Raw genomic sequence first — 20,737 nt, 5'->3', positions numbered from 1 at the left:
TTCTGTGTTAAGAAAATATATATTTTTAAATGAGATGAGAATAACAAATGATACAGGCTATATACAGGTGGTACCGGTACATAGTCAATGTGTCCATTCGTCCCATTTATTTTCCAGTGATTGAACGTTAGCTAGCAGGACGGAAGGCAAGGGCAGATTAGCCACTCGTCGCCTGATCCTCACAAGGCACTGATCGCTCTCTGCGAAATCTGTTTCCTTCTTCTACGAATAACGGGGACCTGGGCCTGGTCGGGTTTCTGTATTATATCCCTCCCGTCCGACTCATTGAAGAACACTTCGTCCAGTTTGAGGTGAGCAATCGCAGTTCCGATGTCCAGAAGCTCTTTTCGGTCATAAGAGACGGTAGCAGCGACATTATGTACAAAACAAGTTACGAGCAATGCAAAAAATAAATAGAAGTTTTAAAAAATAGCATTGTTGGTTAAGAGCCAATAAGACGGCAGCCTTCCCTCCAGCGCAATCACATTTCATTGATTCGTCGCATCCGTTGTCAACCCATTGGATGAGATGGTCAGCAGTCCTTCCACGCTCACCTGCTTATCCAATGGGTTTTGAGACAGTCAAGGATAGAGGACGTGAGGAATCAAGGAAATGCAATTGAGATTCTCCCCTTGTTTCTCCCATTCCTCACCTCCCTCTCACAGCACATTGGGGGAGAGGAGTGAAGGTTCCTCCCCATAGGCTACAATGCACTTTCAAGGCGAGACAAGCAGTGGAGGAAACAAGGACAAAGGAAGCAATAATTTGACAGCTAGTTTTCAAAAACACACACAATGCTTGAAGGGTTTACTGATTACGATTTCATTATTGTCAATGATTTGACAGAACCCATTGTATTAGTATATGATATTATATCAACTACTAAAACATAAAAAATGCTGTTTATCTTTTTAATTCTTCAGGAATGTTTAGCATGGCTATAAATGATAGAAGTTGACTAAAGCACAAAAAGAGCTGGCAACTAGGCATGACAAAGAAACATTCAGTGTCCATGTTTCTTGTGACATGTAGATGTTTTGTTGTTGCTAGGTGAAGTTATGGTTTTGTGCCTACCTAGACATTTATTCCTGTAACTACCCGTGAAGCTGCAAGAAAATCGTATATCAAACCATTGACATTTTTACCCTGATGTCACAGATTGCCTCCTATATTTCTAGAAAGACCCTTACCAACTCGGTAATTATTAGGGTTGGAGCGAAAACTCACAGGATGGTAGCTCTCCAGGAAAAGGGTTGGAGAGCCCTGCTGTATATTATCTGATGTTGCCTGTCAGACCCATGAATCTCACATTCACTCTGCTTACTACGGTATCTTGCTACTTTGAGCAATACAAAGGGGAAGGCTGGATTGAGGCTTTTACCTGTTCAGCTACCTAGCAATCTGCTTATTAATACTTTTAAAAAAATGGTGATTACCAAAAATAAGATGCATACATTTTTTTTGAAGACCTTGTATTTTGAAGACAAGTAGTGCTTACAAAGGTTCTCTCTTGAGTGAAAACATTGACAGTCCGGTTCAGATTGACAGATACAGTTGGTACGAAATTCACCCACGGCCGACCACACAGTCCCCCCCCCCCCCCCATCATCCTCAAGTGACACGTTATTCAAAAAAAAAAAGGTGAAGCTGGTCACATGCACAACGTCATCTTCCCTGTACGCATTCAACCACATTCTCAAAGGAGTCCGTTTGAAAAAACCCGCACACACAGGCATCGTTCTTCCCTCAGCTCCATCTTAACCGACGGGCAGATAGACGGAGTCCGAGTTCGAGGTTCTGTCTTTAGTCTTCTTCCTCCAGTCAGCTCCCACGTTGGAGACACAGCCTCCGGGATTCACTGTCACACCCCCAAACATCACCGTCTGTCTACCTCCCCTCGACGAAACCTAGGGGCGCGCGCTGGAGGAATTGAGGACACCCTGCAGACAAAGGAATGGGCTCTGGAAGAATGTCCTCTGGGCTCCGGCAGTTTCTAACCGCCACCGACGCAGCAACCGAAAATTCTAGGCTCAGCATTATTTCTTCACAGAAGAAACTCCCCTTCGTATTCACGGCCTGTGGAACCTACAAAAGGAGAGGGAGGTGAAAGAGTGAGGGGGGGGGGGTGATCGTGAGCACAGAAGGTGCCTTTGTAATCACTCCAGTTATGATTACAGCTATTCATCAATCTTGGGCTATTTTTAGCACAGCTTTGTGTGCCGGGTGAGTGGGGCCGCTGTCTCCCTAGGTCACTCACAAATTGACTAGAGGATCTTTGTTTACCGCACATGCTTAATTGGGGACAGACAGCATTTGTCATTTCTCTTGCCAATATCAGGCCCCCGGGAAGGTAAGCAAGGACTCCCCTCCTCCCCCTTTTAAGCATGCACATCGATCTTTAGCTCTGGGGATCTTTTCTGGGGAGCTAAAAATAGAGGCAGCCGCAGCAGAGAATAGAAGCAATCACACCCACTTACCTTGTGAGGTGCTTGCTCGAGGCGTGCACCTCCATCTCGGTGCTTTTGAATTCGTTCAACTCCTTTCGGATAGCCGCCTGTGGAGGAATACAACGAGCGTTAGACTAGAGAGCATCCTTTAAGCGGAGACTGACATTGCACATTGACCCACGAAAATTGTCACGTAGATTGAGAGAGTAGTAAAAAAAAAAATATGAAAAGGTCTTAGCCATAACAGTGAGACATGCTGGCGCTATGGAGGTGGTAGCAAGGACAACAGTATGTTTTCACAGTTCCAGAACTCAATGCTTTTTGGCCTTTAATAAATAGGCCCTACATCACAACATGCTCTGATGAGGGTATGTGCCAGTCACTTTAAGTGGTGAATGTGAAATGGAAGAGATGCTGCAGGAGGGTTCCTTGTTTTTGACACCAATGACACGCACCTTATCGGCTGCAGAGAGCCTGGTCCAGGGCTTGTCTGCTCTTCGGTCGTAATCCTGAGCTTTGGCCACCTCTACATAGTCACTGAAACGGATGAGAATCTTTCGGTCCCGTAGCTCGTCAACTGTGGGCCGCTGATTGAGCTGAAATACACCATGGGAACAGAGAGGCATTGGTATGAATGAGTACAGTCATTTGACAGGCACGTGTTTGGTTGAATAAGGACTACATTAGCTACCCATGTTTGACTTTTTCCTGTATTCATTCGTGATTTTGCATCAAAATATTGCTCCCAGAAAAATAACGATTTTGCCTTACAAGGTCTTTTAGGACCAATGTACATATTTTTATGTTCTTATCCAGAGCAAAATAAATATTTATCTAGTGCACAGCATGAGATTAACACAAAATATACAAACAGAACAAGTACTAGGCAGAATAAATACATCTGATGTCAGCAGGTTGCATTACTGTAATATTACACTAATAATACTAGAGTAATTAATTAGTATAATAATGGTGTAACATACCTTTCTGTTGAGCCGCTGTTTGATCTCCCTCCTCTCTTCTTGTTCTGTCTGGTCATTTCTCTCTAAACCAAGGAGAAGAAAATAATTAGTGATATGACAAAGACACTGATAAGAACACTCGAGAGGTTGGAAAACACATTTCCCAATAATGATGTCACTTGTTTTCATCACTGTTTTCCCTCTAATCCACATAAGTGATATCACTGTTTGACCCTAAACCTTATCTACTGGTGAAAGAGTGTCCCACTGTGTTCCACTCTGTGACTGTAGAGACACAGATTAGGCTTCAGACATTACGAATGAAGTCTAATCCATGGGGATATATTTGAAAGTTTAAAACATAATTCCTTACAGGAGTGTGAATCTTGTTCCACTGAGGTTCAGATCCAGATCCTAATAAAATGGTCTCCTGAGAATGCCATCACCAACATTTTGGCCAACATCAAGTTGGTTATGTATGTTGGAAGACGATGTGCGCTTATCTGTTCCGCCTCCTGAATTTTACATGAGTGAATGTATTTATCATAATACATTTATGTAGGCTTATTGTCTACCTTGGTAGATTTATTCAGAAATTGTGCATGAATTTCACATTTTTGTTTTCATTAAGATATATATATATATTAAAATAATTTTACAACTCACGTTTTAGGATATTCCGACTCTCCAACTCTTCCACATTTGGTCTCTGGCTGAGTCTCCTGCGAAAAAACACCAGAACCACGTTCTGAACCATTTTTCGATGCAAGCTTCGTCAACATCCAAGAAGTAACTTTTAAACCAAGTCCTCCGGATCAATTCTTCTCAATGTAGTTTTTCTATCGGGGAACTCCCTGTCTTTCCATCTCGCGTCTAGACCCCGACTATGATGCTTTGGTAGAGACACTCCCCACATCTGGAATACCCACAGACGTGCAATTTTTGGTATTTTCCGTTATAATACTGTTGAGCTCTGGCTGCCTTATACTATTGTCTCAAATCTTGAAATAATAGAGAGACTAGGAACAAACACTAGCTCTACTGTCATCTGCTGTTGCCTGTGCAGCTGCTCGCTTCACTGTCATCCCTTGCAGTCTACGCGACACACACACGCAGCAACCTTTTTGAACTGGGTCGTGATGTGCTACTCAGACTGCCTCCTTTTTCCGACTGCATGCATAATTTGTTGTCAGGAGGAGGTGCAGACGAGATTTCCGCTTAAGGTATCCCCCATAGCTATTCAGACAATTACATTTCTCATTATCACAAAGCTGCTTCTTTTTTACAATTACCCTACAGTAAAATAGGTTACAATTACCCTACAGTAAAATAGGTTACAATTACCCTACAGTAAAATAGGTTACAATTACCCTACAGTAAAATAGGTTACAATTACCCTACAGTAAAATAGGTTACAATTACCCTATCTTGACTCGCCTATCAAAATGTACTTCTGACATTGGTAGCTACACATCTATATCACAAACTGGTAATTAAACAATCCAATTATTTTATTTAATAATGATTGCATATTAATAAGATCATACAGGCTCATACAATAGAAAATAATGACTAATTCACTTTTGCGTATACCTCACTATCAACGCTTCAAACAATCCACATAAACCAAAATGGCTTTGGAGTCACCTGTGCAAGGGAACATTTCAAAGAGTTTAATATCAATAATAGATAGGGGTCAGCTCCACACAGCATGGGTCAAACCCACTGCCCGAAAGATGAAGGTATCAAGACAGAGGGCACCTCACAGCACACCTTGCCCCAGATCACCTTCAAAGGTCCAACGCTGAGTGAGGACCAAAGTCAGGTCACGCACGTACCCTGAAGCGGCACGCGTTGACCTCGCCACGTGCTGCTCACTACCTCTGAAAAGATGATGAAGGTGCTGGAACCTTAACATTTATAAGCAAAGTATGCTAATGATGAATGCTAATAATGCAATGCAAATATACAGAGTGATCATGCTTGTATTCAAGAAAATGACAAACGTGTTTAATAGGATCATTACAAGATGATGAAATGTAGGTTATGAAATCTATATGCTAGATTATTGAGTTTGGGTTATGAGGTAGGCTAAGTCAGTTGTGCATTTATAGACCTACAGCATTAATACATTTATGAGAATCAATAGGTATATCAATAATTGAAATTACATTTAAAACAGCAGGAAATCTTACACTTGCGACGAGTAATAACTGCAAAATAATTCACTAATTTGATACAAGTTTCCCTTTGTCCGATAGATACATTTTCCAAGGAAAAATAATATTAGCCCATGTTATGTGTATTTTTTGAGATCATGCTCAGAATGCACAAGTTACAAAGTGCCTGTGTTTAATATCTAGGGCTACTATGTATTCAATAAATTGTATTGTAGCCTACATTCATTTATGTAAAGTTTTGTCACGGATCTTCCCACTTCATATCAAGCTTGTTTTGTCGAAGACATTTATTTTTTAACACGTCGGTCTACTTTCCAATCACCAAAAAAGGCACTTCACAACACAAGAGCCATCATCTATATCCCACATCTGCCAGTCCAGTGCGAGTGAATGAGAAAGGCATTCCAACAGATGTGGTGGCATAAAATTTTCAACAGATGAAATGGAGAATCACTCTCAAAGCCCCAATGGATGCTATATCACCATGATATTGACCTGGTCGATGGGTTGCTTAGCAACATGTTTCTCATGGAAATCTAATACAATGGATTCTTCCCAGGGAACCCTTACTACAGTACACCTCAGCAACCCACCAGTGGGTATTATATTGCAATGTAGGCCTGCCTAAATCATAGCTGTGTGTATGTGTAGATTAGAACATTTACTTTTCTTGGCAACAAATAATATCTTAACTTGGGGGATTTGGAAAGGTAAAGTCAAGAGACAGAGGGCTCTTACAAATATTTATGTTTTGATGTTTCTTACCCTATAATTATATAGGCCTATATTGACTGAAGGACAACTGTAAAATACAACACAGTTTAGATATTCTGTTTTTCTTGAACATAGAACATGAGAGGAATACCCAGTATATGCTGCAGGTGTATAAGGTAGCCTATCCACTTGTCCTACAATGACAGAATTTGTGTCATCACGAGTTTACAAACACTGTGGCCTGGATTCAATTGGGCATTTTTCACAGATGTTCGCATGGTAAATGCTGCGCATGTTGGCTTAAGCCTAAATTACCTTTAACTAGTGCCTACTGCACAGCTGCCAAAGTACCTTTTAAAAATGTTCCCATTAGATAAGCCACAGCCAAAATTGGCTATACCGTAAAAATAAAAAGATTTTAAGATCAGATTGTAGTAATACGTGGGTTTATGACTAGTGATGACCCCTTTTAAAGGCCTTTTTTCCCCAAACACTCAGATGGCATTCATTTACGCACTGAAGCGTAAGTTACCATTAAAAAGGTCCGTAGTGAGCTGTCCTGTAACCGGTTTGGATTGAATCCTTAGTAGTATAACATATAGCCTATAAAACAGTACTAGGATAAATATAAAGCCATGCTAGTCGTGCCCGGAAAGAAAAGGAAAGTCAACTTTGAGTACGCGGTTAAAACAGGCATTAGGTCTCTTATCCTTCAACCACAAATTGACAGCCAGACTGCAGTGAGCAGTCACAGTAACCCAGCTCTCCGCAAAACACATCTTTTACTGGCCCGGAGTCTGGTCAAGCGTGTAACGCTCTTGCTTCTCTAACCATATAGGCCAGATTCCCCTGCAGCAGGGATCCCGGTTCTATCCCGGCATAAACGCTACTCATTTCTGCCCTATATTTAGTCTCCCTGCTCCTCTCCCATCATGTCATAAAAATAGTAATGAGTTTGGAATTCCACTCTGCTTCAAAATAAATAAAAAACATCTGCATTCTGGCCTACTGTATATTGCACTTTCCCCACCATTTCTCCCCAACAACACACAGAGAGAGACAGAGACAGAGAGACAGAGAGAGAGAGAGAGAGAGAGGTGCACCGGGATGCATTATTGAATAGTATCTGAGCTAAGAATAGCCCCGCCGCCGTAGCAGCAGAAGTGGATGGCAGAGAGCACTATTGATAGACCGTTATCACAGTGTGAAATAACCAGACAGAATGTGTCATTATCCCAGTGATAAGTTAGGACAGCATCTTTTTTTCTGCTCCCACCACAACTGGCAGTTTCTCTTATCTGGAGAGACTAGGAAATGTTTTAAATTAAATCTAAGCTCGGAGCCGTTAGGGAGATCTAAGCCGGGAGTGATGGACTGTTTTTGCCTTTCAGTAAGGGTACTCTGGGGAAATATGCTTTACTCCTCTGCTAAGCTTCCCTCTTCTCCACCATCTTCAGGGCTAAATATAGTTGGGCTAAATATAGTTGGGCTTTCCCTTCTCTAAAAAAGTGCAGTGTCACCAAAATATGGAGCATACACAGCAAACTGGCACATACAGTCCAGACCCCTGGACCTTTCTACATTTTGTTAGGTTACAGCCTTATTCGAAAATGTATTGAATTGTTTTTTCCCATCAATCTACACACAATACCCCATAATGACATTTTTGCAAATGTATTAAACATTTTACATTTAAATATCACATGTACATAAGTATTCAGGCCCTTTACTCAGTACTTTGTTAAAGCACCTTTGGCAATGATTACAGCCTCAAGTCTTCTTGGGTATGACGCTACAAGCTAGGCACACCTGCACTTGGGGAGTTTCTCCCATTCTTCTCTGTAGATCCTCTCCAGCTCTGTCAGGTTAGATGGGGAGGCTCGCTACACAGCTATTTTCAGGTCTCTCCAGAGATTTTCGATCTTGGTTTCATCAGACCAGAGAATCCTGTTTGGCTTCCGTCTGGTGGAGTGCTGCAGAGATGGTTGTCCTTCTGGAAGCTTCTCCAATCTCCACAGAGGAGCACTGGAGCTCTGTCAGAGTGACTATCGGGTTCTTGGCCACCTCCCTGACCAAGGCCCTTCTCCCCCGATTGTTCAGTTTGGCCGGGCAGCCAGCTCTATGAAGAATCTTGGCGGTTTCAAACTTCTTCCATTTAAGAATGATGGAGGCCACTGTGTTCTTGGGGACCTTCAATGCTGCAGAATTTTTTTGGTACTCTTCTCCAGCTCTGTGCCTCAACACAATCCTGTCTCGGAGCTCTACAGACAATTCCTTCGACCTCATGGCTTGGTTTTTGCACTGACATGCACTGTCAACTGTGGGACCTTATATAGACATGTGTGTGCCTTTCCAAATGATGTCCAATCAATTAAATTTACCACAGGTGGACTCCAATCAAGTTGTAAGGATGATCAATGGAAACAGGATGCACATGAGTTTAATTTCAAGTCTCATAGCAAAGGGTCTGAATACTAAATACAATAAAGTATTTTTATTTGTAATAAATATCTTTGAAAACAGTTTTCGATTTGTAATTATGGGGTATTGTTTGTCGATTGATGAGGAGTTTTTTTTTATTTACATCAATTTTAGACTAAGGCTGTAATGTAAAATATGGAAAAAGGGGAAGGGGTCTGAACACTTTCCGAATGCACTGTATACTACTAGTGTTACCACTTAAAGAAGGAATAAGCATCTCAAATAAATGTCTAGTCTAGTGTGCGAATCAAAATGTTTGCAAGTCTCAATATTTGCAGTGGACCTTTTCATGTGGTCTCAGTTTTGTCTGGAGGCAACTGTGACTAGGGCTGTTGCGATGACTGAATTACTGCCATACCGGCAGTCAAAGGCAGTCAAATTCCACGTGACCGTTTAGTCATGATAATTATGCTTTTCCAAGCTCTGATGCTGCTGATGGTCATCAGTAGCCTACCAAACTTGCTAATTGCCTGGTACTCAGCACTCTATTGTCCCTCTAATCACTGACGTCAATGCAAATGTTTTAGACAATGTAATCAAAAACTTCATGAGAGCCCATGAGGTCATATATATAATAATAATAATATAATATATATATAATAATATAATATGTTGTGCAACATTTCAATAGGCTATGCAATTGCGCAAGAAAACAGAGTGATGGCCTCTACTAAAAAGAGGATCAGCTTTCCTTAGGCTAGAGCGATTGTAAGGATCAACACCGGAGATGAGAAGCAGGGACGGGGTGTCAACATTTAAATCAGGAAACAGACAAAGACCAAGACAAGAACAGCATCAACACACGGGTACAAAACGGCAATTAATGCAGAAGCAGGGAACAGAGAGGGGAACCAGACAGAGATAGGGGAGGTAATGAGAGGTAATTGATTCCAGGTGAGTCCAATAATTGCTGATGCGTATGACGGGGGTGGAATGCAGGTTTGCGTAATGATGGTGGCAGGAGTGTGTAATGCTAGGGAGCCTGGCGCCCTCGAGCGCCAGGGAGCGGGAGCAGGATCAGGTGTGACACCTACTATGTTTAATTTTTCAACTTTCCTAATATTAAGCACATTGCTTATATTTACAACAGGAGTATAGCCTACATGGCTGGCATGAAAATAAACCACGGGGAAAAGAGTCCTCCATTCGCTATTTAAGTGCATAGATGACATTCATTTTTCCAGCTGCCCGTTTTGATATAGGTGCATGATAATTGTCCATTCTAAATGTTTTCCGCTAATGGATCATTCGTGCTTATAGCCTACTACCATATACGCATTGCTGCGCTTAAGGTGAATAATATAGCCTAATCATTTATCAACATTTTAAGCAAAAAAGTTGATGCTAGTGGTTGTATTAATTTGGGATCTATCGCATCCCACAACTGTCCCAGACTATTTTAAGCTTTTTAAAACTAGTTTAGAATATTTATTTATTCTCGCACAGAATAGAATACATCGACCTTTGTACTATGGGGGATAGAAAATTGACATAGGCTAATGCTTTTGCTGTATGTTAAGCCTACTCATCTTGTTGGCTGAAGTAAATGCGGACAGTTCTTCCAATATCTTCAAAATGCACCTCGGAATTGGATAAGGACGTGCGCAGTTGCGTCCCTGATGTCTTTTTTTAAGTCAGTTAAATAAAAAATAAGAACAAATTCTTATTTTCAATGACGGCCTAGGAACAGTGGGTTAACTGCCTTGTTCAGGGGCAGAACGACAGATTTTTACCTTGTCAGCTCAGGGATTTGATCAGCCTTTCGGTTACTAGTCCAACGCTCTAACCACTAGGCTACCTGTCGCCCCACACCTGCCATCTTCACTTGTAGCCTGTGAGAAAGACCCGATCACGTGATGGAGCGTGAAGGGCACAACAGTCACTGGCCTGAAAAGGCATGGATTTTTTAGGGTGCATTATGCCACACAAAGGGGATGCCGCCGTGAAATTCGAGGCATTATCAAGTGCTTGTCAAATTGTGACTGAGTGACTTATGTAGTGTTACAGCCTGTACAAAAGACAAAGTAGAGCTCATGCCTTTCATGCAACTTTTTTCATTAGTCACAACATGCAGCCTAACAATGTATTAAAATTCAAAACTTAAAAATCGCCCAACGATTGTAGAACAACTAAAGTTACATTAATACCTCTAAAATGAAGCATAAAGGACTACCAATTTCTTTGTTAATCTCTCAAAACAGAATACATTTACATTTAAGTCATTTAGCAGACGCTCTTATCCAGAGCGACTTACAAATTGGATAACCACGTGCGCACTCCCTCAAATCATTTGGAGAAAATATCCTTCCCATTTTATTCAATTCTTCAAACTATAAAATAATGCCAGAATTCTAAGAAAATCTTGTCTGCTAAATGAACTAGTGTAGCCCACAGCCATTTGGCATAGCATACTATTCTGTTCTTCAGAAATAGACTATATTTCTTCATATCATGCTTCTTTAGACCTGTCTAAAATAAATAATGGATTTATTGTGATAGGTGGAGGCTATATTACATGGATTTATTAGACTTTTTAAAAGGTCAACATCAGTGGCTTGTAGTGGACGCCAGGATATACTAAATATTTGTGTTAATTAACGGTCAATTACCATGAGACCAACAGTTAGTTGCTTGACAATCACCGGCTGACTAAACGTTTGTGACCGCCACAGCCCTGACTGACCGCCACAGCCCTAACTGACCCCCACAGCCCTAACTGACCGCCACAGCCCTAACTGACCGCCACAGCCCTAACTGACCGCCACAGCCCTAACTGACTAGACGATGGGAGCACAAATGATAGTATACTGAGATAAAGAGTCCCTACAGCCGGTCCGAAATCACTCCCTACCGCTACCCCTTGGTCCTAACCCTTCAATGTTTGCTGATCTGAAGGGTCTGGATAGGTAGGAGCAATGTAGTGCTGCTTCCATCATATCGCTTACACTGTACAGATCTGAAAATCTCTGATCTGTAGGCCTCAGATCAGAGGGCCTGGGGGAAGATGTAGGGAACAAATTGGGACCGACTGCTTGGGTGGTGCCCTATGCTCCTGTGAGTTCTCTTCCACAGTGCTCACACAGGTCTCCAACTCGTGGTCCTGGAGGCCCACTGTGTGCAGATTCTAGTTTCCAAATCACATCATAAATCAGGCTTAATTCAACGGTCAAAACTCAGACATTTAGGGGGAGAAATGTTAGAGTTATAGTGGTCCCCCTGAAATATGTACCAGTTCATCTCAAATGGGGTCTAATTCAGTACACATAGCCTATAGGACACACAGTTTGTTTCCAAGATCCCGATTGGGATGCAGTTCTTTACACACTTAGGACAGCATTTTGCACAAGCAAAATGGCAGAGACCATTGAGCAGTGAGCAAAATAACTATCATATTTCAAATAGAATGGAAGGCATATTATTCAGTTACAAATACAACTCGCAATTGCATTGTGTGCACCCCTTTCAATGAAATCACACAGCAAATTATTATGTTTGATGCTAGTTTTTGCATCCATGCTCTTTTGTGTGACAAGCCTACAATGGCGACCTCAATGCGACCTTCCTCAGACAGCTCCACAACTCACTCCCATGCAAGAGGAATTTAGTCTTCACAAAGCACACTGCCTGACCCTGGAGCTCTTACGCAAGCCTCTTACAAGTCATGCTGCCACTGCTGCTCTGACGTGGCCTTTTACATAAGGTGTTTGTTTGCAGCTGGTAGTGAATACATCCTCTTGTTGTCCTATGACAAAAATTACAATTTGAGTATCCTGTTAGTTTGAGCGGAACTAAAAATAGCCCAAGGTCGATTGTTTTCCTGGGAGTCTCCTACGGTCAAATCGCTTTCTCTGAAGGCGAGTAGCACTCAACTGCGTTATTACAGGGCACATTTGTAAAAGAGACCTAGGTCTCAAGTTTCCCCTGTTCCACTGGATGTCATAAGGTGAATGCACCAATTTGTAAGTCGCACTGGATAAGAGCGTCTGCTAAATGACTTAAATGTAAATGTAAAATAAAGATTTTAAAAAAAATAATAATATGTGGCTGGTTACATAACACAGTGGTGTACCCCAGCTTGACACATTGGTGTGAAGGAATAGTCCTGAAATGCCTTCACATTCTGTACTCATACTAAACTGTTGTGGTTTCAAATCAAATCAAATTTTATTTGTCACATACACATGGTTAGCAGATGTTAATGCAGCGAAATGCTTGTGCTTCTAGTTCCGACAATACAGTAATAACCAACAAGTAATCTAACTAACAATTCCAAAACTACTGTCTTATACACACTGTAAGGGGATAAAGAATATGTACATAAAGATATATGAATGAGTGATGGTACAGAGCAGCATAGGCAAGATACAGTAGATGGTATCGAGTACAGTATATACATATGAGATGAGTATGTAAACAAAGTGGCATAGTTAAAGTGGCTAGTGATACATGTATTACGTAAGGATGCAGTAGATGATAGAGTACAGTATATACGTATGCATATGAGATAAATAATGTAGGGTATGTAACATTATATTAGATAGCATTGTTTAAAGTGGCTAGTGATATATTTGACATCATTTCCCATCAATTCCCATTATTAAAGTGGCTGGAGTTGAGTCAATGTCAGTGTGTTGGCAGCAGCCACTCAATGTTAGTGGTGGCTGTTTAACAGTCTGGTGGCCTTGAGATAGAAGCTGTTTTTCAGTCTCTCGGTCCCAGCTTTGATGCACCTGTACTGACCTCGCCTTCTGGATGATAGCGGGGTGAACAGGCAGTGGCTCGGGTGGTTGTTGTCCTTGATGATCTTTATGGCCTTCCTGTAACATCGGGTGGTGTAGGTGTCCTGGAGGGCAGGTAGTTTGCCCCCGGTGATGCGTTGTGCAGACCTCACTACCCTCTGGAGAGCCTTACGGTTGTGGGCGGAGCAGTTGCCGTACCAGGCGGTGATACAGCCCGCCAGGATGCTCTCGATTGTGCATCTGTAGAAGTTTGTGTGCTTTTGGTGACAAGCCGAATTTCTTCAGCCTCCTGAGGTTGAAGAGGCGCTGCTGCGCCTTCTTCACGATGCTGTCTGTGTGGGTGGACCAATTCAGTTTGTCTGTGATGTGTACGCCGAGGAACTGAAAACTTACTACCCTCTCCACTACTGTTCCATCGATGTGGATAGGGGGGTGTTGCCTATGCTGTTTCCTGAAGTCCACAATCATCTCCTTAGTTTTGTTGACGTTGAGTGTGAGGTTATTTTCCTGACACCACACTCGAGGGCCCTCACCTCCTCCCTGTAGGCCGTCTCGTCGTTGTTGGTACTCAAGCCTACCACTGTTGTGTCATCCGCAAACTTGATGATTGAGTTGGAGGCGTGCGTGGCCACGCAGTCGTGGGTGAACAGGGAGTACAGGAGAGGGCTCAGAACGCACCCTTGTGGGGCCCCAGTGTTGAGGATCAGCGGGGTGGAGATGTTGTTGCCTACCATCACCACCTGAGGGCGGCCCGTCAGGAAGTCCAGTACCCAGTTGCACAGGACTGGGTCGACACACAGGGTCTCGAGCTTGATGATGAGCTTGGAGGGTACTATGGTGTTGAATGCCGAGCTGTAGTCGATGAATAGCATTCTCACATAGGTATTCCTCTTGTCCAGATGGGTTAGGGCAGTGTGCAGTGTGGTTGAGATTGCATCGTCTGTGGACCTATTTGGGTGGTAAGCAAATTGGAGTGGGTCTAGGGTGTCAGGTAGGGTGGAGGTGATATGGTCCTTGACTAGTCTCTCAAGGCACTTCATGATGACGGAAGTGAGTGCTACGGGGCGGTAGTTGTTTAGCTCAGTTACCTTAGCTTTCTTGGGAACAGGAACAATGGTGGCCCTCTTGAAGCATGTGGGAACAGCAGACTGGTACAGGATTTTATAGAATATGTCCGTAAACACACCGGCCAGCTGGTCTGCGCATGCTCGGAGGGCGCGGATGGGGATGCCGTCTGGGCCTGCAGCCTTGCGAGGGTTAACACGTTTAAATGTCTTACTCACCTCGGCTGCAGTGAAGGAGAGTCTGCACGTTTTTGTTGCAGGCAGTGTCAGTGGCACTGTATTGTCCTCAAAGCGGGCAAAAAAGTTATTTAGTCTGCCTGGGAGCAAGGCATCCTGGTCCGTGACTGCGCTGGTTTTCTTCTTGTAGTCCGTGATTGACTGTAGACCCTGCCACATACCTCTTGTGTCTGAGCCGTTGAATTGAGATTCTACTTTGTCTCTATACTGACGCTTAGCTTGTTTGATAGCCTTGCGGAGGGAATAGCTGCACTGTTTGTATTCGGTCATGTTACCAGTCACCTTGCCCTGATTAAAAGCAGTGGTTTGCGCTTTCAGTTTCACGTGAATGCTGCCATCAATCCATGGTTTCTGGTTAGGGAATGTTTTAAATCTTTGCTATGGGAACGACATCTTCAATGCACGTTCTAATGAACTTGCTCACCGATACAGCATATTCGTTAATGTTGTTATCTGACGCAATACGAAACATATCCCAGTCCACGTGATGGAAGCAGTCTTGGAGTGTGGAGTCAGCTTGGTCGGACCAGCGTTGGACAGACCTCAGCGTGGGAGCTTCTTGTTTTAGTTTCTGTCTGTAGGCAGGGATCAACAAAATGGGAGTCGTGGTCAGCTTTTCCGAAAGGAGGGCGGGGCAGGGCCTTATATGCGTCGCGGAAGTTAGAGTAACAATGATCCAATGTTTTTTCACCCCTGGTTGCGCAATCGATATGCTGATAAAATTTAGGGAGTCTTGTTTTCAGATTAGCCTTGTTAAAATCCCCAGCTACAATGAATGCAGCCTCCGGATAATTGGATTCCAGTTTGCAAAGAGTCAAATAAAGTTCGTTCAGAGCCATCGATGTGTGCTTGGGGGGGGGGGGAATATATATGGCTGTGATTATAATCAAAGAGAATTCTCTTGGTAGATAATGCGGTCGACATTTGATTGTGAGGAATTCTGAATCAGGTGAACAGAAGGATTTGAGTTCCTGTATGTTTCTTTCATCACACCATGTCTCGTTAGCCATAAGGCATACGCCCCCGCCCCTCTTCTTACCAGAAAGATGTTTGTTTCTGTCGGCGCGATGCGTGGAGAAACCCGTTGGCTGCACCGCCTCCGATAGAGTCTCTCCAGTGAGCCATGTTTCCGTGAAGCAAAGAATGTTACAGTCTCTGATGTCCCTCTGGAATGCTACCCTTGCTCGGATTTCATCAACCTTGTTGTCAAGAGACTGGACATTGGCGAGAAGAATGCTAGGGAGTGGTGCACGATGTGCCCGTCTCCGGAGTCTGACCAGAAGACCGCCTCGTTTCCCTCTTTTACGGAGTCATTTTTTGGGGTCGCCGCATGGGATCCATTCCGTTGTCCTGGTTAAAAGGCAGAGCACAGGATCCGCGTCTCGAAAATCATATTCTTGGTCGTACTGATGGTGAGTTGACGCTGATCTTATATTCAGTAGTTCTTCGATTGTATGTAATGAAACCTAAGATGACCTGGGGTACTAATGTAATAAATAACAAGTAAAAAAAAAAATATAAAAAAATGCATAGTTTCCTAGGAACACGAAGCGAGGCGGCCATCTCTGTCGGCGCCGCTAATGTGAAACAGTACAGTACAAGAACTATTGGTTTAGAGAAGCGTTTTGTTCCATTACTATTCTGGAAGTCTCGTGTCCATATGCTAATATCTACAGTGCCCCCCCTGGCCTGTACATAGCGAAGACTGTTACTGGAGGTTGTGTTCAAATTCTAATAACTTCCTGTGATTGAATGGCTTGTGTGAAATGGCATGGACAGTACAACTAAACAGTACACCAACAAAAAGGAGTCAATAGAAAAATGGAAATGCACAATTCCTTATTTCTTATCTCTAACCCTCCAGTAGCATTCTTGAAATCATACATAGTTTTTGCTCTTGAGAAGGAATCTTGGTATTTTATCACAGTGCGCCACATTCTACTTGTATAACCACGTCAATAATGAAGTTTAGAGTTTGCAGGATTTTACTCCAATTGGCCATGAAACCACTCAGTGTAATTACTCATCTCACTCCCTCAACTAAGGATTGGTTTTGTCAAAACCTTGATTTGGTCAATCAGCAGGTTTAGCACTTGGTTGCTTTAAAATCCCTCCAACACAATAGAGACACCATTTAGGATTGGCCAAGTCCAAGCGTAGATTCCAAAGGATGTACAGAACAATGCCAGATTAACACAGGGCGACGCAAATCAAGTCAATGCAAGGCAAGAGGATAATTCTCCTCAATCAGATTGTCTCTCTCACCTCCACTCTAAAACCCCCACAGACTCCAACATTGCCACTACCAGTAAGCGTATAGTTTCATCCTCTATCGCTGTTCAGACTCTTCTCTCGTGGATATTCACATATTTCGATCTGTATTTACATTGACATTTTATATACAATCAATATCAATAGTGTGGTCTTATGTCCCAAAAGAGCCTTCAGGTTCATGTTGTCCATCCAGACCCGAGTTCAAGTACTATTTGAAATCATTTCAAATACCTTCTGTGCTTAATGGACCAGTATGATAGTCCTATTTTAAATCATTTCAGATACTTTAACTGTGCTAAAAATGGACCAGTAGAATAGTTCTGAAACTGCAAACCCTTCCCATCTGGCAGGTATTTGAAATATTTAAAATAGTATTTGAACCCAGGTTTGCATCCATCCATTATAGCAGGGGTATTCAACTCTTACCCTACGAGGTCCTGAGCCTGCTGGTTCTCTCGTCTACCTGATAATTAATTACACCCACCTGATGTGCCATGTCTAAATCAGTCCCTGATTAGAGGGGAACAATGAAAACAAGGTCTAGAGTTGAGTTTGAGGGCACTAAAGGGTAGGAAATATATAGAAAATGAAGGGGGTCCTTGCAGTAGGCCTAATGAAATTGATCTAGATGGGCTTTTTATCAATTCCACTATTCCTTGAATCCTATCTTCTTGCGTGATTCCGAACCATATTGGAGAAGAAGGTCCAAGGTCCCTTTCCTTGGACCTTCTTCTCCAGCGCCTTTAGAGGCGGCGAGAGGATGTGAGGAATTAAGGAAAGATTCATTGAGAAAGGGGTGGGTGAAGATGACACCACTTACTTGGTGAGTTTCATCTCGATCTGCTGGCGTATTTCCTGACGTTCCTGTTCGGTCCGCGCTGGGAAGATATTCCGGTCTTCAAGCTCCTCTTTGCTGGGTCGATTCCGGAGCTTCACCGCCAAGAGCTCTTTCCTTAGCCTGCGAGGTAGTGTACCTGCATACACACAAAGGACGTCAGCGATCACTTCGAGATTGCTCTCACAGGGCAGAAACCTAACCTAAAATGTGCACATTCAACTCAAACCTCAAATCACTTGCAGGTCTCAAGTTTAGGAGGGTCCATAATTCCCAAAAACAATGTCTTAAAATTGCTGTAACTGCCGTTCAACAGTCTCAACCCTTCGTCTGGTTTCCCCCCGGTTTCCCCCCCGATGTTGAGCCCAGGAGTTTAAAAATTAAAGTATACTTTTGAATTGTTATATATCGCTTGGGAAGGGGGATATAATTCATGTTGTTTATTTGGTGGATATCGTTGAATGCAATCTTTCCTTTAAGAAAAGACCCACCAGAGATGACGGAGTCGTTCCAGTCATCCTGATCATGGGGGAGGCCCGAGGCGTCGGAGAAGCACTGGTCCAGCCGCATGTTCTCCTTGTTCTCTTCCGCCTCCTTCTTCCTCTCTGCTTGGTGTAGCCAGTCGACGACGACGCCGCCGCTCGCCATCGATGGATTCTCCGAGCTGGAGGAGCGAGAGAGTCGCCCATCAGAGCGCCGCCACGGGGTTGAGCCCGGCTCAGCAGGCCCATGCACACTGAGGGAACACAGGAGGGAGGAGGGAGCATGAGGGTTAACAGCAGAAGAGGGGGTTTATGGATGGGTGAGCATGGCGGTGCAGGTCCATTTGAAAGGTAACATACAGGTAGGAGTTAACATGGAGACAGTAGGTGAGCATTTAGGTAAATATACCATTGGAGTGAACACCGGATTCTTCAATGGGGGAGTGAACATGCAACATGGCAGATGTACACTGAAATCGACTATAACATCAATGAGGGATTAAATAACGCTTTACTTAAAAGCTGGTGGCCATGGTGGCCCTGAGAGGGCCCGTCTCCAACCCCTCAGGGTCTCCTCACGTCGTCAATATTATGCACCTTCCCATGCCTATTATTATCCAGTTATAATGCATTGTAAAGACTTGCCATGAGCATGTATACATAGAGAGACATATAATATAAGCCCTATTATAAGACATTATAAAGGCTCATACATGCTTATAACAAGTTATAAAGCCTTATACCCACTGGCTTTAAGTTCCAGAACATGAGAGACAACATGAACTCCCCGTCACATAATGGTGAGGTTATGTGTCTGTTTGCAGTGAATGGGCTGTGCTGCTCACCTTTCCTGCCGGTTCGCCTTTGAGGCAAAGGCTCGTTGTAGCTCCTCCATGATACAGCTAGGGGGCATGGGAAGGTGCATAATATTGGCGAGGTGAGGAGACCCTGAGGGGTTGGAGACGGGCCCTCGCAGGGCCACCATGGGGGCCAGGCTCTCGGGAGTCCTAGGCAGCTCTTTAGGCAGGAAAGAGTTGACCAAGTGTGAGGGCACAGTGGATGGGTCTGAGAGGCAGAGAAAGACAAAGATTTTAGTTAAGTAGTGGTGTGTGTGTGTGGTCCATATCCTCTTTGTGTATGGATGTGTGGTCCTTTAATATGTTGTTTATGTACAATATGCGAGATAGTTAGCTGTTTGCACTAGTGTTAATATACAGTTCAAGTTGGAAGTTTACATACACTTAGGTTGGAGTCATTAAAACTTGTTTTTCAACTACTCCACAAATTTCTTGTTAACAAACTATAGTTTTGGCAAGCCAGTTAGGACATCTACTTTGTGCATGACAAGTCATTTTTCCAGCAATTGTTTACAGACAGATTATTTCACTGTATCACAATTCCAGTGGGTCAGACGTTTACACACACCAAGTTGACTGTGCCTTTAAACAGCTTGGAAAATTCCAGAAAATAATGCCATGGCTTTAGAAGCTTCTGACCTCATTTGAGTCAATTGGAGGTGTACCTGTGGATGTATTTCAAGGCCTACCTTCAATCTCAGTGCCTTTCCCATGACATCATGGGAAAATCAAACAAAATCCAAGACCTCTGAAAAAAAAAAAGTGGTGGACCTCCACAAGTCTAGTTCATCCTTGGGAACAGTTTCCAAAAGCCTGAAGGTACCACGTTCATCTGTACAAACAGTAGTACGCAAATATAAACACCATGGAACCACGCAGCCGTCATACCGCTCAGGAAGGAGACGTACATTCATCTCTAGGAGATGGAACACTTTGGTGCAAAATGTGCAAATGAATCCCAGAACAGCAAAAGGACCTTATGAAGACGCTGGAGGAAACGGGTACAAAAGTATGTATATCCACAGTAGAACGAGTCCTATATCAACATAACCTGAAAGGTCACTCAGCAAGGAAGAAGCCACTGCTCCAAAACCTCCATAAAAAAGCCAGACTACGGTTTGCAACTGCACATGGGGATAAAGATCGTACTTTTTGGAGAAATGTCCTCTGGTCTGATGAAACAAAAATATAACTTTTTGGCTATAATGACTATCATTATCTTGGAGGAAAAAGGGGGAGGCTTGCAAGCCGAACACCATCCCAACCGTGAAGCACAGGGGTTGCAGCATCATGTTGTGGGGGTGCTTTGCTGCAGGAGGGACTGGTGCACTTCACAAAATAGTTGGCATCATGAGGAAAGGAAAGTGATGTGGATATATTGAAGCAAGACATCAGTCGGGAAATTAAAGCTAGGTCGCAAATGGGTCTTCCAAATGGACAATGACCCCAAGCATACTTCCAAAGT

The 20,737-nt window shown here is 43.1% G+C and overlaps 1 protein-coding gene across 1 annotated transcript in view; it reads right to left on the bottom strand.

Annotated features, from left to right (window-relative positions):
- Positions 1–1,584: 1,584 nt before the first annotated feature.
- LOC124021827 (phosphatase and actin regulator 3-like) overlaps positions 1,585–20,737 on the bottom strand; it is a 61,431-nt gene continuing 42,278 nt past the window's right edge. Inside the window, exons 5-12 of the mRNA XM_046336966.1 lie at positions 19,261–19,480; positions 18,425–18,669; positions 17,919–18,072; positions 4,076–4,131; positions 3,431–3,492; positions 2,903–3,043; positions 2,478–2,554; positions 1,585–2,085 (exon numbers count right to left, since the gene is read on the bottom strand). Coding sequence (XP_046192922.1) covers positions 2,070–2,085; positions 2,478–2,554; positions 2,903–3,043; positions 3,431–3,492; positions 4,076–4,131; positions 17,919–18,072; positions 18,425–18,669; positions 19,261–19,480 — 971 coding nt within the window. The 3' untranslated portion in view covers positions 1,585–2,069. The remainder of the gene's footprint in view (positions 2,086–2,477; positions 2,555–2,902; positions 3,044–3,430; positions 3,493–4,075; positions 4,132–17,918; positions 18,073–18,424; positions 18,670–19,260; positions 19,481–20,737) is intronic.

This window comes from Oncorhynchus gorbuscha, linkage group LG03 (genome assembly GCF_021184085.1).
Source record: "Oncorhynchus gorbuscha isolate QuinsamMale2020 ecotype Even-year linkage group LG03, OgorEven_v1.0, whole genome shotgun sequence".
NCBI classification, from domain to species: Eukaryota; Metazoa; Chordata; class Actinopteri; order Salmoniformes; family Salmonidae; genus Oncorhynchus; species Oncorhynchus gorbuscha.
The sequence above is the reverse complement of the archived record's forward strand: the minus strand, read 5'-3'. Positions and strand labels throughout refer to the sequence as shown.